The sequence below is a fragment of the Quercus robur genome, chromosome 10, assembly GCF_932294415.1.
Source record: "Quercus robur chromosome 10, dhQueRobu3.1, whole genome shotgun sequence".
NCBI lineage: Eukaryota > Viridiplantae > Streptophyta > Magnoliopsida > Fagales > Fagaceae > Quercus > Quercus robur.
In genome coordinates this window covers 40,935,108-40,951,318 of record NC_065543.1, presented here as the reverse complement: position 1 = coordinate 40,951,318, position 16,211 = coordinate 40,935,108, and the positions used below count along the sequence as shown (strand labels likewise).

At 34.4% G+C, this 16,211-nt stretch overlaps 1 protein-coding gene across 2 annotated transcripts; it reads left to right on the top strand.

Annotated features, from left to right (window-relative positions):
- Positions 1-1,707: 1,707 nt before the first annotated feature.
- On the top strand, positions 1,708-6,461 carry LOC126702814 (putative pentatricopeptide repeat-containing protein At1g74580). Of its 2 annotated transcripts, XM_050401673.1 has the most exons (4): positions 1,708-4,580; positions 5,566-5,632; positions 5,943-6,054; positions 6,146-6,461. In XM_050401673.1, exon 1 carries the CDS (start codon positions 2,114-2,116, stop codon positions 4,442-4,444), a length of 2,331 nt encoding a protein of 776 aa, XP_050257630.1. In that variant the 5' UTR covers positions 1,708-2,113; the 3' UTR covers positions 4,445-4,580; positions 5,566-5,632; positions 5,943-6,054; positions 6,146-6,461. The 2 variants fall into 2 exon arrangements, with proteins under 2 accessions (XP_050257630.1, XP_050257629.1); XM_050401672.1 differs by having other exon boundaries at positions 5,943-6,461.
- The last annotated feature ends 9,750 nt before the right edge of the window (positions 6,462-16,211 follow it).

Here is a 16,211-nt window from a genome sequence, read left to right as displayed (position 1 = left end):
TTTATACTAGTACTATAAGAAAGCAAACTAAATTTGATCATATAATATAATCTACTCAAATAGAAAATTACAACTTTACTCAAAATCTTGAGTTAATATTTGATTGGGTATCCTTTGGAATTGGAAGAATGTGAACGAGGTGGTCAATTAACTTGGTTTAGTGAGCTTGAAGAACATGTCGTAGATCAGTGTCTTGTGAGGTTGGGAGTAGCATATTTTGGCCACACCATTTGCTTATGTATAAAATTTTAAAAATAAAACTCCAAAAGGTTGGTCAGGTGATTCCTATAGCCTCATGATATCTATTAGATATTGGATACGAAAACTTCTCACTCACATCTTGGAGCGTCTATGAGATTTATACCTCCAAGGAACAATAAGATACTCTAAGAGCATCCACACCAGCTCGTGGATACTCATCTAAAATACAAAAAATGCTCCAATTTACACATTTTAACCCAAAATCCTCCCACATCAGTTCATGTAAAAATGTCTAAATATACAAGATGTCTTGCAAAATGAACAGTAAGCGTGTATATATACACGGTTACTGTTCACCGTGTAAACAATTTTTTAATATTATTCTCTCCTCTGTCAAACCACTTCCCTTCCCCAACCATTGCAACAACCCAGCGCGCCAGAATAACCACCAAACCCAGAGCCACCAGCAAACACCGCAATCTAGCACAAAGTATTAACCAAACTCAACTGAAAATTAACCCAAAATCAACAGAAAACCCAAAATCAATTGAAAATTAACCCAAACACATCCACAGACAAATCAACATAGAGATACACTTGCTCAAAAGTGAAGAAAAAAAAAAAACACAGAGATACACTTGACTGGAACGATCGGAGCTCGTGGGTATGGGTCTTGCCTGATCGGAGCTAGGAAGATACAATAACTGATCGGTGCTTGTGGATCGGAGCTAGGGAGATCTCGGTCAAATTTGATCTGGTCGGATCTGATCGGTGCTTGTGGATCGGAGCTAGGGAGATCGGTGCTTGCCTGATCGGAGCTGTGGATCGGAGCTATGGATCGAAGCTAGAGAGATTGGTATAGAGATGATCGGAGCTAGGGAGTTGTGGATCGGAGCTATGGATCGGTATAGACCGAGAGGGAGAGTTGATTCAGAGAGAGAGAGAGAGCTTTAACAGAAAAAATGAGAAAGAAAAATGGTTCACAGAGAGAGAGAGAGAGAGAGAGAGAGCTTTATCAGATAAATGAGAAAGAAAATGGGTTCAGAGAGAGAGAGAGAGAGCGAGAGAGAGCTTTAACAGAAAAAATGAGAAAGAAAAATGGGTTGGGTTCAGAGAGAGAGAGAGAGAGAGCTTTATCAGATAAAAATGAGAAAGAAAATGGGTTCAGAGAGAGAGAGAGAGAGCTTTATCAGGTAAATGAGAGAACGTGCGCGTAGGTTGTTGAGGAAATAATAAAAAAATTGAGAATATCGATTATTTTAATAAAAGAGGTGTTAAAATAGATGAACTGATATGGGTATTTTGTAAAAGTAAAGGTGTAAAATAGAAAAAGTAGGTTTTTAATGTAAAAATGGATGTGTAAAATGCATGGACTGATGTGGTTGCTCTAAAATATTTAAATATACCTTATTGGTAAAAAGTTAAAAAATTAAAAAAATTAAAAAAAATAAAATTCGGGTGGGCTTTACGCCCTATCCAAGATCGAGTCCAAGTGTCCAACCCGACATTCCACAGCTTCTTCACCAAGGTCTCTCACCCCTACGCCAAATCCTTTCAACCCCGAACGAGTCCTCCACCACTCGCCGACCTCGTTATCGGTGTCTCCAACTTTCAAAGTTTTCAGCTTTGCTTTTGCTTTCACTTTCCCACAGTTACTCACCAAACAAAGAAAACATGCATTAGTAAGAATTTTCTTTCACTTTTCATTTTCATTTTTTTTTCTTCTTTTAGTTCTATAAAACCACATTTTGGATCATAATATTTTCTGGGCTTTTCTTTATGTTGGGTTATTTTTTTAGTATAGCTGAAACTTGAAGCAAAGTGAAAAATAAAGCTTAAACAGCTTCAAATTGTAACTGGGTTTATGGATTTTTAATGTGATTTTTTCTCTTATAAGCTTTTTGTTTTTGGAATGAGTCCTGCTTTACTTCCTAAACATGTTGCCGCGGTTGTTAAGTATCAAAGAGACCCCATTAAAGCACTTGCAATGTTCAATTCTGTGAAAAATGAAAATGGGTTCAAGCACACATTGTTGACTTATAAATGTATGATTGAGAAGCTTGGGTTTCATGGGGAGTTTGAGGAAATGGAGAGTTTGATGTCGGAGATAAGGATGAATATTGATAATAGTTTACTAGAAGGAGTTTATATTGGAGCCATTAGGAATTATGGAAGGAAAGGGAAGGTTCAAGAGGCTGTTGATGTGTTTGAGAGGATGGATTTTTATAATTGTGAGCCGTCGGTTCAATCTTATAATGCGGTCATGAATATACTTGTTGAGTATGGCTATTTCAATCAAGCTCACAAAGTGTATCTGAGGATGAGAGATAAAGGGATTATTCCTGATGTGTATACTTTCACCATTAGGATAAAGTCCTTTTGTAGAACAAGGAGGCCTCATGTTGCATTGAGGCTTCTTAATAACATGCCTTCCCAAGGATGTGAGTTAAATGCGGTTGCATATTGTACGGTGATTGGTGGGTTTTATGAAGAGAATTGTCAAGTTGAGGCATATCAATTGTTTGAAGGTATGCTTGAGCAATGTATATGTCCTGATATTACTACTTTTAATAAGCTTATTCATACACTTTGTAAGAAGGGTGATCTCCAAGAAAGTGAAAAACTTCTCAACAAGGTACTGAAGAGGGGAATTTTGCCGAATTTGTTTACGTTCAATATCTTCATTCAAGGGCTTTGCAAAAAAGGAGCGCTTAGTGAGGCTGTCAGATCGTTGGATGGTGTGAGAAGTGAAGGTCTGACTCCTGATGTTGTCACATATAACACATTGATCTGTGGCTTGTGTAAAAACCTTAAGGCTGTGGAAGCTGAGCGCTATCTGCATAAAATGGTGAATGATGGTTTGGTGCCTGATGCCTTTACCTACAATAGCATTATTGATGGATATTGCAAAATGGGTATGATACAAAATGCAGACCAGGTTCTTAATGATGCAATTTTCAAGGGGTTTGTGCCTGATGAATTTACTTACTGCACATTGATCAATGGATTATGCTGTGATGGTGACATAGACCGTGCCATGGCTGTATTTAATGATGCATTAGGGAAAGGGTTGAAGCCTACTATTGTTCTCTACAATACATTAGTCAAAGGGTTATCTCAGCAAGGACTAATTTTGCAGGCCTTGCAGTTGATCAATGAGATGTTGGACCATGGTTGCAGCCCCAATATATGGACTTATAACTTGGTTATTAATGGACTGTGCAAGATGGGGTGTATGTCAGATGCCAATATTCTCACGAATGATGCTATTGCAAAAGGCTACCTTCCTGACATATTTACCTTTAATACTTTGATCGATGGTTACTGTAAACAATTGAAATTGGATAACGCTCTTGAGATAGTAGATAGAATGTGGAGTCACAGTGTTATTCCTGATGTGATCACATATAACACTGTGTTAAATGGGCTTTGCAAGGCTAAAAAGTATGAAGATGTGATAGCTACTTTCAATGGGATGGTTGAGAAAGGGTGTCTCCCTAACATAATTACATATAACATAATGGTAGAAAGCCTGTGCAAAACTCAAAAGGTAAATGAAGCTTCGGAACTACTTAAAGAAATAAAAAACAAGGGTTTGACTCCAGATACTATTACTTTTGCCACATTGATTAATGGATTTTCTTCCAATGGTGATCTGGATGGAGCTTACCAGCTGTTTAGAATAATCAAACAACAATATGGGGTATTCCATACAACAGCAACGTACAATATCATGATAAATTCTTTTGTTGAAAAGCTAAATATTAATATGGCAGAAAAGCTTTTTCGTGAGATGGGCGACAAGGGTTGTGCCCCAGACAGTTACACTTACCGTATAATAATTGATTGCTTTTGCAAAACGGGGAATATTGATTCTGGGTATGATTTTCTCATAGAAAATATTGAGAAGGGGTTCATTCCATCACTGACGACATTTGGACAGGTGCTGAATTGTCTTTGTGTGGAGCATAGGGTTCTTGAGGCAGTTGGTATTATCCACCTTATGGTTCACAAAGGCATTGTCCCTGAGGTTGTGAATACAATTTTTGAGGCTGATAAAAAAGAGGTAGCAGCACCAAAGATCGTGGTAGAAGATTTGTTAAAGAAAAGTCATATAACTTATTATGCCTATGAGGTTCTATATGATGGCATCAGGGATAGAAAATTACATAAGAAAAAGCTTCCAACTAGCTGTTCTCATGATCGGGGGACAAGGTCTTTAAATGTTGATGGAACTGTATGATTTTGAAAGTTAAAACTATACCACTTGAGTCTTTATCATCTGCGCCTTAATTCCATGATGCCTGAAGCTTCAAGTGGCAACCTGTTAGACAGTACGCTCCATTGTCATCTGAAGAGAAGTTACTGCAGCACATGTGGTACTTGTCCACTTTTTCATCTCTTACCTGTTTAAATTAGATTATGCTTGGTGCCAATGAGTTTTAGCTTGAAAGGCACCTCCTCCCCTTGTAAGGGCAAGGTGCAAGGTGATTTTTTGGTTCAAGACACTAGATGTGTGTGTAACTTATCAATGAAAAAAACCCCTTAGATTATGCATAGTAATTATGAGGAAAAATATTATTCTCTATATAACCTAAGACAATGTAGTCTACCTTTCCTGCGGGGTTTTCAGGGTTATTAGAGGGACTATAACTAAATTTCTGGTTGTTGGTAAGTGGCTTACATTTTTGTTACAAAACTGGACATTTTTGGTTGGGTGGGCTTCTCTGCAGTCAGGTTACCACCTACAATATCACAGCTTTAAATGGGCTTCCATTCCTTGTCAAAGGCACAGGGTGCTTTCAAAAGGGATGTCCCTAGGGCTTGAGGATATCCTGGCTACTCAGGTACTGGCCTAGTACACATTTGGCCAAAAACGCCAAAGGCTTCTGGACTTGAGTGTTTGATTGAGAGTGAACACTTCTATGTATAAATTCTTGAGGGTAGAATAGGATCATATTGAAATCGCCCTTCCTAAGACCTTATTTGGTTGTATAAATGGTGGATAATTGCCATTTAGTTCTTTTGACTAACCATTTTGCTCTTAAGAACCCCATTATCAATCCTATCTAGAATGCCCATATTGATAATCTTGGTATTGGGCATTGGTTACTACTAAACAATTGTCCCTTGAAACTAAGGAATAAAAATAGCTGTGAACTTGCCACATACTATTCATTGATTTTGCATTTTTAGTATTTGTTTTTATTGGTAATATATACACATCTAGTGGGGCTTGAACCTAAACCTTGCTCTTACAAGTGAAGGAAGTACCATATGTGCTAGAGCTCATTTGATACATTTTAAGTAATTTAATCTCTTAAATTGAATTCAGAATGTGAATCAACTTGCTGTTTCATGCAGCTCAGCGTACCTTAAAAGTGTTTTGGGTTACTTTTTCTGCTTCTATTCAACTGGAAAAATAATGCAGGTTTGTCTCGTGACTCTTCCTTTGGTCTCATTACTTCGCCATTGTTCTCTATTCTTTATCTGCTAAAATGCGGAAAAAAAATGGATATTGAAGATATAACTAGCTGAAGCAGAAATCAAATAGAAAATTAAGTATGAGGTAAATCTCTTGCAAGTTGCAATAGAATGAAAAAAAAAAAAAAAAAAAGAGTAATGAAAATTTTTGATGCCCTTCTGTGTTAAGATTGAACTTTTTATTTCTGTTAGTGAGGGTTATTCATATGGATAAACTTCAAAATATAAAATTACGGTTGCCACATTTCGTGTTTCAGGTATGAAACCAAGAATATGTTGGGATCATGCCCAATAGAGTAGCAGCATCAGGGAGTAGCTTCTAATGGATGTTGAGCATGAAAATATTACCTTCTCTGGACCCGACAATTGGTAATGCTAAAACAGGGAAGAAAATTGTGGAAACTTTTTAGAATGTATTTTTCTTGAAGGTGAATCTCTTTTGGTCAATCCCTCTCTACAGGGCTGGATTCTTGCATTCTGGCTTCAATGCAGCACCCTGGCCATCCTTCTTCCATTCCTCCTTTCTAACTTACGCAGATGTAGGGGATTCCTCCAATTGTACATTTTATCTTAGTTTTTCAAAGATTGGGTTGGCTTAGCAAAAATGGAAGATGCCAGAAAACATTGTAAAATTATTCACTCCTGATTGACCAAGAGTTTGTGTGGTACTGTTGTAAACATTACTGTGCCCATACAACTGTTCTTTCTTTTTTCTTTTTTTTCTCTCTCCACAATGGAATAAATTTAATAAAATTTCATGATTCACAAATTATCTAGTCCTTTGTTGTGAAAGCATGAATATGATTCTAGTTTTTATCATTTGATTACAACTATTGCTACGTTTTTGTTATTACTTTTACATAAGCTACCCTGACTACATATATATATATATATATATATAAAATAGTAGGATCCTTACGTGGGAGAGCATGAGTTAAAGTTTTGCAATGTGATGTATTAAATGCATATATTAAAAATTGTTCGTAGTTGTGCATTAATTATTTTTATTAAAGGAGTTTATATGATTATTTTTCTAAATTTTACATAAGAAACAATTTTTATCTAGAATAATAATAATAATAATAATATTAGAATATGACATTCTTCATTATGTTTATTTGTTTTGACAACAATTGACATAAAGCCATCAAAAATTAAATAGTAATGAATTCACTAAAATTAATCTTAATCATTTCGATTTCCTAACTTCTTTTAGTGACATATAATATATATGGAACCAACATTGTAGTATTTATTTTATGTAATTAAAAATATTACTAATATTTTAGAAAAAAAATATTACTAATAAATTAAATACATTTTTTTTTTTAGAAATCATAAGATAAATACATTTATTTTGTTATATTAAATTATTTTAAGTGGTGCATTAATTATTTAAGTATAATGAAATTTTGATGTCATTTTTCTAAGATTGATACAAGAAACAATTGATTTAAAATATGGTATTCTTGCTCAAATTTAGTTGCATTTACAACTGTAAGGACGTGTTTGTGATCCTTAGACCCAAAGTATTATTGGATCTAAGCCTAATAGGCTCAATACAATGAATTTGTAGAGAGTGAGTTGAAAAACTAGGATTTAATGAATGGGATAACAGTTAAAATGAATTTTAAAAGATAATCAAATAGAAATGGACTGGAGTTATCTTAGTAAATTTGTTCTCGGCACAATTCGAGAAGGTCTGTTCTAGTATATATTGATTAAAAATGGTTATAGATGTGGTTCAAGCTACTACCGTGCTTTCTCACAAATTTTCAATCTTTCCTCTATGGAGGGTCTCTTATGTTATATAGTTTCCTTTGAACGATCTTGGTCCTACACTTGTTGATCATCTAAACCATTACTTGAGTGCTTGTCCCATCGGACACCCCTTTAGGCCCTCTGTGAGTTAGGGTAGCCAAAACAGCACTATTTAGGGGTCTTCTCCACATTAATGCAACCAGAAAGTTAGCTGCAGAGCATTTAATGTGGTGGCAGCAGCCTTTCCTTAGATATTTCCGAGCTTCCATCCCTCTTGTACGTTCATAATGCACGTCCATATTAGTGGAACTTCCTGAAAGGTCACTTTGAACGATAGAATATACATTTGGTTTGTGCTTCGCTGATCCAAGGAGATATTCCTCCTCAGACAACCTCCCTCAATCCTTCTATTTGCCACATACTCATGGGACTCTAAGCTTAACATCCTCATTACTGTTTATTCGTCTTCAGACCAACCAACGTTCTCGGCCAAGGCCCAAGTCCTAAAATATAATTTTTGGTCCTTATCCCTACAACAACAATTGAAACAAAGTCCAACAAAAGAAAAAAAACTAGTAACTCACAATCAAGAATAAAAAAAGAAATTGAAGGATATTTTCATTTTAATTTTATCAAAATGATATTTGTATTTTTGAGTAGGTATAAAACATGTCTATTTATATTAGTCTCTATATCATGCAATTTTCAAATTTGTATAAACACATATAGTATGATCAAATCACTACACCATTTTTATTGTCTTTTTATTTTGTCTATAAAACATTATACTAAATATTACAATTTTTTACAAGAAAAGTTATTGATTTTTTTTTTCATATGATAGTTGAGGGTGGGGGATTTGAACCTTTAACATCTCTATTGGAAATATCAGAAGGTTCCAAACAATTGAATTACAAGATTTGGTAAAAAAAATATTGAAATATTGGAGAAAACTAATAATAAACTACATAGCACATTGTGCGAACTCGGCTAGTTCTTACTAATTACAAGAAATGAACTTGTATTAAATTAGTGAAATACAAAATATAGGAAATTTTGTAGTTTTTATTTAATTTTATTATTTAAGATTTTATTTTTGTTATTAGGAGTTGGATAATCAAATAATGAATAGGATAAATTGTTAACTTAGTATTTGAATAAATCTTATCTACTTGTTGTAGATAAAGATTATGTTTTATTTGAATTTGTATAACTCTCTTGAATTATTCTATCTATCGATTAGGAGGTCTTGATTCTTTGACGTAACTAATAATTTTAACTGGGTTTATAACAATTGGTATCAGAACCAGCAAATGGAACAATTGCAAGTGATATGCAAGTACTTGCGTTTGGCTAGAAAGTATCAAAAAAATGCAAGTGATATGCAAATCCTTGCGTTTGGCTAGAAAGTATCAAAAAAATGCAAGTGATTTGCAAGTCCTTGCGTTTGGCTAGATATGAACAAGAGACACCAAATAAAAAGGGTGGTGGGCAATGTGCAACCAAAGAGAAGAATTTGGGAAATGCGCAACGAAAAGAGAGGAATAAATTTGGCTTTGTGAACAAGAGAAGCTAACTAATGGAAATGATGGGCAATGCAAACTTGAAGATAAGAAGGACATGGGAGCTCTACAAAATCAAATCATTCTAACAAATTCTAAATTAGGTTAAATATAACTTTGCAGCACCAAATAGCTTTTCACCTCGCATTTTGGGAAGATCGAGCTCTTATAGAATGTTACGTATTAGGAGTTAGCTTAGTATTTGAATAAATCTTATCTACTTGTTGTAGATAAAGATTAGGTTTCTTTTGAATTTAAATGTTAGCTTTATCTTGTAAAACCATCTATTTATATGACTTGATATTGAAAAATATTATTGGGTGAGTATTCACTTTGGAGGTTTAGACTCCCCGAAATAATTTATCTATCAATTAGGAGGTTTTGATTATTTCGAAGTAACCAACAAGAAGCTTAAAAGTATTTAAGTTATGGAAAAGTCTTACATCAAGACATAATTGTAGTTTGTAGCATTAGTAAATTTTCTTACTGATGTGAATTTCATTTTCAATATGGTACTTTCCATGTACCTCACTATCAACACAAATCGGCTTGAAAATAGTTGGCACAAACACATTTACTCCACTCCTAAAACCCTCTCAAACAACCTCAATCACCACCATTAATTAATTTTTACCTTGCTCCATTATTCTCTTCCTTCTACACTACATACCTTAGTCACCACCATGGCCTCATCTCTACTTTGCTCCTTCATTCTCTTTCATCTATGCTATAACTAAAAAAAAATCCCCCATTGAAATAAGTTAAAAAAATGTATATGTAAAGTTATTTAGGAAGAAACCTGAAAAAGTCACCCTCAAAAATCAATGTATGCACCTTAAAAACCCACTCGGATTAACGTACAAAGAACAGAGTTACAACAGAAAGAGAAATAAGAGGAATATTTAAAAATCTTTATTATTAATCCCATTAGATTCTATATCTCCTCTTCATTATCATCGTGGGTGTGGGTTGGATGTATTCATTCATAAATATTAGAATTAGAAATACTTATTTTCATCTCATCTAATGTAATAATAAATGGATACTATAAATATTGTACTAAAAAGTTTATAAATTTTGTGTCATTAACTTTCTAAAAATAATCATATTTTTATACTACTCAAAATAGAAATAGACCCAAAAAATAGTAATTTTCACATTAATAACAATCTCTTACGACACAACTCTTTTATTTTTTGGATAAAAGCTACTTTTCATTCAGTTTTAATTTTAATCTACCACTTAAGATCCAATTGGTGTAAATTTTATAAGAGAACTTAGAAACATAAAATATATATGCATTTTTTTAATATCTTTAGTATTAAAAACATGGTTATTTGGAAAACAAAACTAGCTAGATTTTCTTTGATATATATATACTAGTAAAAGTCCCGTGCGTTACACGGTTTTAGTCATTAATTTGTTCTATATATTTTTTAGAAACTATAACTAAATGAATCAAAATTTTTTTTTATGTGAATTGAATAAATCATTATTACATCATTTCATATTTTTTATCTAACATAATTATATATATATAACCTAACACCTTAAATTATATAACTTGAGTAATGTCTTTAGTTGTATTGTACTTTAAAAACTATTGAAATTTATAAGCATTAACAAATATTTAAAACATTTTTGAGAAAAAAATTAAAAAAGGCAAAAAGAACAACACACACATGAAAAAAAATTTAATTTAATAATTACAAACAGCCAAAAACAAAATTAAATAGAAATCTCAATTCATTAATTAAGAACAATCCTTTTTTTTTTTTTTTTTTTTTTAAGAAAAAAGAATATTCCAAATTTCTAAACATTAAAAATATGAAAAACAAATTTAAGTTAAGCAAAGAGAGACTTACATAGGAATTGGACTGATGGATCTAATTTATACAATTTCTTTTTCTCTTATCCAATTTAAATTGGCAACAAATTTTGCTTTTAGAAAAGCTAGACTATACACAAGAAAGTATCAAGCAAAAACTGCAACAAATTAAATCCACAATATTGATGTCAATAACCTATAACATAAAAATAAATGATAAAGCTAGCATAATCTGTAAATATATCCATACATGAAATTTTAACCTATCTATAAAATGAACAAATTCAACAAATAAAAAAGAGAGAGAACAAAAGAACCACTTTATTCAATTATGGTTTCTAAGTCTAACTTGTACTTCCTTCAATATTGTAAAACCTACCTACTTCTCATCTGCCTTGCACATTTGAGTCTAGCATGTTAGGACATATGTGTTTCACTTGTTAGGAACATATGTCACTACTTTATGTAATTGGTTTATCCTTTGACAAAACGCACTTTACTTGTATTTTGGTACATTTAGGATGTGTTTAAATACTTCAAGAAACCATGTTTCAAGATCAAGTGTTGAAGCCTTCAAGTTTGTCCAAGAAAACAAGCTAATAGTGCAGATTCGTTAAAACTCGACAACTGGCTCGATAGCTGCATCTATCGAGCTTAAGAAAGCTGTTTAAAGCCCCGTGTACTTGATAGCTTCTCGACACCTTCTATTTGTTGAGGTTTAAGGATTTTAGAATTCTGATATGATTTTCTTGGGATCCGTGAATATGTCTTTGGGCTTTCTTTTCTCCTAACCCTAGACATATAAAATGATTATTTTAAGGGTCGTCAAATAGTTCACAAGTTGCACAAGCATTGAGCAAATTCTGTTCAAGCAAATTGTGATCGGAGACGAAGTTTTTACCCTAGTTCATCTCTTTCTCTTGAAGAAGTTGCTGTGTATGTGCACTGTAGGGTTTTGTGACCAAGCATCTTCTTGATCTTCATTGTGTGAATGAACTGAAGAACTTTGCAACCAACAATCTTCTTAGTTGGTGATTGAAGTCGCGTATTGGGATCTGCACAATTGGTTAGTCATATACTTGGGAGTTGTGCATTAGAAAGAGAAATTGTCACTACAGAACAAGTCCAATTGGATATTGGGGTAAGGGTTCAACTGTAGGTTGGTAAGGTTCTTGGGATTCCTTTACTTGTAACCACTTGTTGTGATAATAGTGGAGTTTCGGGAGTGGTGACCTGATAATCACCCGGTGGGGTTTTTGCCGTTAGGTTTTCCCCATTCGTAAACAAGTCACCGTGTTATTTATTTTCCGTTGCATAATTAGTTTATTGGTGATTTGTTTGTGTGACCACGCATTTGCATGATAAATTGATTAATTAATAACTTGACTAATTAATTAATTAGTTTCTATTACAAGGGGTCATTCAGTTTGTGGCTTATCAAGTGGTATTAGAGCAGGCACACTCTGATTAGGGTTTTATCTTTGCTATGTTGATCCATTGACCCCTGTTTGTCATGGATAGATGACAGTCATTAATCATACCTCTTTTATTTGATGGCACTAACTATGCATACTGGAAAGTACGCATAAAAGTTTTCTTGCAGTCTTTTGATGAGAAAGTATAGCAAGCTGTGAAGATAGGCTGGACTAAGCCTATAGAAGTGCTAGCCGACTAGGATGTTGCCAAGATTAAGGCGGCAAATTTCAACAGCAGAGCATTGAATGCGTTGTTCAGTGCAGTCACCAATGAGGAGTTCAAGAAGATATCTTCAACTGAAACTGCCAAGGAGACTTGGACCATCCTCCAGACAACCTATGAGGGTACAAAGGTTGTAAAAGATTTAAAACTTCAGAGGCTCACTACAAGCTTTGAAGAGATAAAAATGGAGGAGGATGAGTCATTCGATGAGTTCTATGCCAAGCTAAAGGACATAGTGAACTCAGCCTTCAATCTTGGGGAAACCATTCTTGAGCCCAAGATTGTAAGGAAGGTACTTAGATCTCTACCTGAGAGATTTCATGCCAAGATCACGGCAATAGAGGAATCAAAGGATATTGATAAGATTCCTTTGACTGAGCTGGTTGGAAACTTGCAGAACTATAAGCTATGGTTGACAATGATTGACAAGACAGGTAAAGGCAAGAGCATGGCACTCAAGGCCAAGAGCAGTGAGATAGATGAGTCTTCTAATGATGAAGATTCCAAGATGAAGTCCTACATCACCAAGCAGTTCAAGAAGTTTATGAAGAACGCAAAAGGAATGGGTTTCGATAAGGACAGTAGGTAATCCAGTTCTTTTCAGTTTAAACGCCAAGACAAAGGGAAGAAGGATGCTAAGGAAGGTGGTCAGTACACTGTTCCCGCAGGACTTAAGTGCTTTGGTTGTCAAGGCTTTGGTCATATGAAGCATGAGTGTCCTACATATCTCAAAAGCATTGGGAAGAGCAAGACACTTGCTGTTACCCTGAGTGACACCGAGCCTGAGGATGATTTCGACAATAAGGATGACGGAATCTTAAATGCCTTCACTGCCACTGTTAATCCTACTGATAGGATTGTTGAAGATGTGGTTGAAGAAGAGGAATTGGTGGAATCTAAGTTTGAGAAGATGGATGATCAAGATGACATTCATACAGCCTATGAAAAACTGTACAAGCTTTCTGAGAAGCATGAGAAACTATATAGGCTAACCACCAAGAAGCTTAGTGATGTGGAACTTGACCGCGAGGAGCTTTCCACAAAGTTTGATGAGGCTAATCAGACCATTGGAAAAATGAGGTTTGAGAACAATTTCTTGGCTGAGAAGACTAAGAAGCTTGAAGCAGAGCTGTGTCAAGTCAGAGCTCAACTGGAAAGGACTTCAAGTGCAAAGCTTGATGAGATGCTAAGCATTCAGAAATCTGCTTCAGATCGTACAGGCTTAGGGTATGATCTCTCTTCCTCTAATATTGATTCTACTAGTACCACTGTTTTTGTTCCTCCTGCTAATAATGTTAAAATTGAGAACAATGAGATTAAAACTGAATTAGTTAGTGAGAACTTAGACAAGGGTAAATCTATCTTAGGAGCACCTTTTAAGCTTGAGAAGAAAGATGTTAAAAACCCTAGGGCTAAGAAGGTTAACTCTCAAAAGCCTATACAAAAGAAGTAGCATCTCTGTCATCATTGTGGAGCTGCCGGTCATATTCGAACCAAATTGCTACAAGTGGCTTACCACTCAACAGAGCAACGGCATGATAGCATCTGGGAACCAGAATCAGTCTCAATCCTCTCTTGCTCCCCTTGAAGATCTTCTCAAAACCCTCATGTTCCTTTTGAACTTGAACGGTTTTTCTCCCTCACCGCCGGTTCAAGGGTTTAATCAAAGGAAAGGTTCTTCCAAGGTGTGGAAGGAAAAGGGCTCCAAGTGATTTTGACACTTTTCTCTCTCTCTTCTTGTTTTTGTGTGTGCATTACTTATGCGTTTTGCTTTCAAGTTTTGAGTCACTCTAGTTTTTAAGCTTTGTTTGTTTAACATGTTTTTTTTTTGTTATTTTTCTGTTTTGCTTTGTTTGTTTGTTTGTTTTTTTGTTTTGTTTTGTTTTGTTTTTTTTTTATGTTTTTTTTGTTTTTTTTTTTACATAAAAATAAAAAAATAAAAAAATTGAAAAATCAGAAAATAACAAAAACAGTATGTGTTTTGTGTACATTGGTACTTGTGTACCTTGGATGGCCATTGAAATAAAATTTTCTAAATTTTGTATCATTTGTAACTTAGATGAGCATCTCTATGCATAACTAAGCAAGTGAGCTTTGTGGCTTTTGTTAGTGATGAGTAAGATTAAGTTATCTCTTGTACTTAACACTCGTATCACTCCTTTTGACGGGAAGGACTAAAAAATCCTAAGAGAAAGACATTAATAACCATCTCACCACTGTTGCCCACCAATCATATTATGACATCTGTATGCTTCGGCATAGCAAAAGTGCAGTGTCAATGACATTTATGTGCTTAGGCATAGCAAAATTGGAATGTCAAATATCATTGGATATTTCTTTTCTCTCTAATATGCCCATGCATGATATGCTGAAAAGAAAAATATGCAAAAGAAAAATCAAAAGCAAAAAGATAAAAAATGCTTTAAAATTGATTGCAAGCGTGTATTCTAGGAAATGTGGGAGTTATAGGATGTACCTCGAAGGTGATAGTCTCCATCAAGCAGTTATGATTGTGTGTGAGTTAAAGCGATTTTCTCATATCTCAAATCGTCATAACATGTATACACATATGCAATTTTGCGATGTTTTTCACACACAACACACAATATTCTTTACTATTCTTGATACATGTGCAGGTACAATGTGATTTGGCAATCACAAGGTTTTACATGTGTTAACGTATGCTCACTAAACTGTCTTGACTTGTTTTTGAAATATAAAATTGGTTAGATTTGTTTAGTGTGTGTGTGTTTTTGAAGATCCATGTGCTTAAAATTTTTATTGAGAGATGATTTTGAGAGTTTAATATGTTGATTGGATCATTGGTTGAAGTTGCATGTTGGATTGCATTTATGTCTGTGTTTTTCACCTCTTGAAAAACTAGTTTTAAAAGCTAGCTCGACACCTCCTCGATACCTTGCTGTCTGTTGAGCTTCTTCAGCTTTTTCTTATCACAATCCTGACTGCTCCTCGACACTTGGTGGATCGATCGAGAATGCTTCTGCCTCCTTGATAGCTTCTCGACACCTGTTGGATTGATTGAGATTCTGATCTGGTATCTGATGATGTGTTCCTCGACACCTCCTCGATACTTGTACCTGTCGATGACCATTTTCTCGACACCTTCCTCGATAGATGTCTTGACACCTACATCTGTCAAGATTTACTACTGGTTTATTTAAACATCCTCGTGCGATCCTTCCCTCATTTCTCTCCATCTTTCTCTCGATACTTCTTTGATTTCTCTCCCAAACTCTCTCATCTCACTCCAATAATTGTTCCTTAAGGTTTCTTCAAGCTTTTTCAAGTTTTCTTCACTTGGTAAGCTTCTAATTCTTTCACATTCATGCATTTCATGTTTTGAAACCTAGGTTTTGGAGTTTTTGAAAATTTTTTGGGTTTTTCAAAATTGATGAGTTATTATTGAAATTTTGGGATGAGTTTTCACTTAAATGAGTTTAAAACCTTATACATTGTATCACATTAGCATTATAATAGTCTTGTCATGCATTTAGATGTGTGCTATCTGTTTGTGTGCTAATAGGTTTGGATTGGACTGAGCCCATGATGAAATTTCTTTTGCATGTCACATGTTCATGCATTTCCCATGCATACGTAATCTCTTTTCAATATAGTTGTTATATTTGAAATTGCTTAGGACTTTTCTGATTGTTTTT

Excerpts from the sequence above, each read along its gene's own strand:
- LOC126702814 (XM_050401673.1), top strand. The coding sequence starts at position 2,114 with ATGAGTCCTGCTTTACTTCCTAAACATGTTGCCGCGGTTGTTAAGTAT.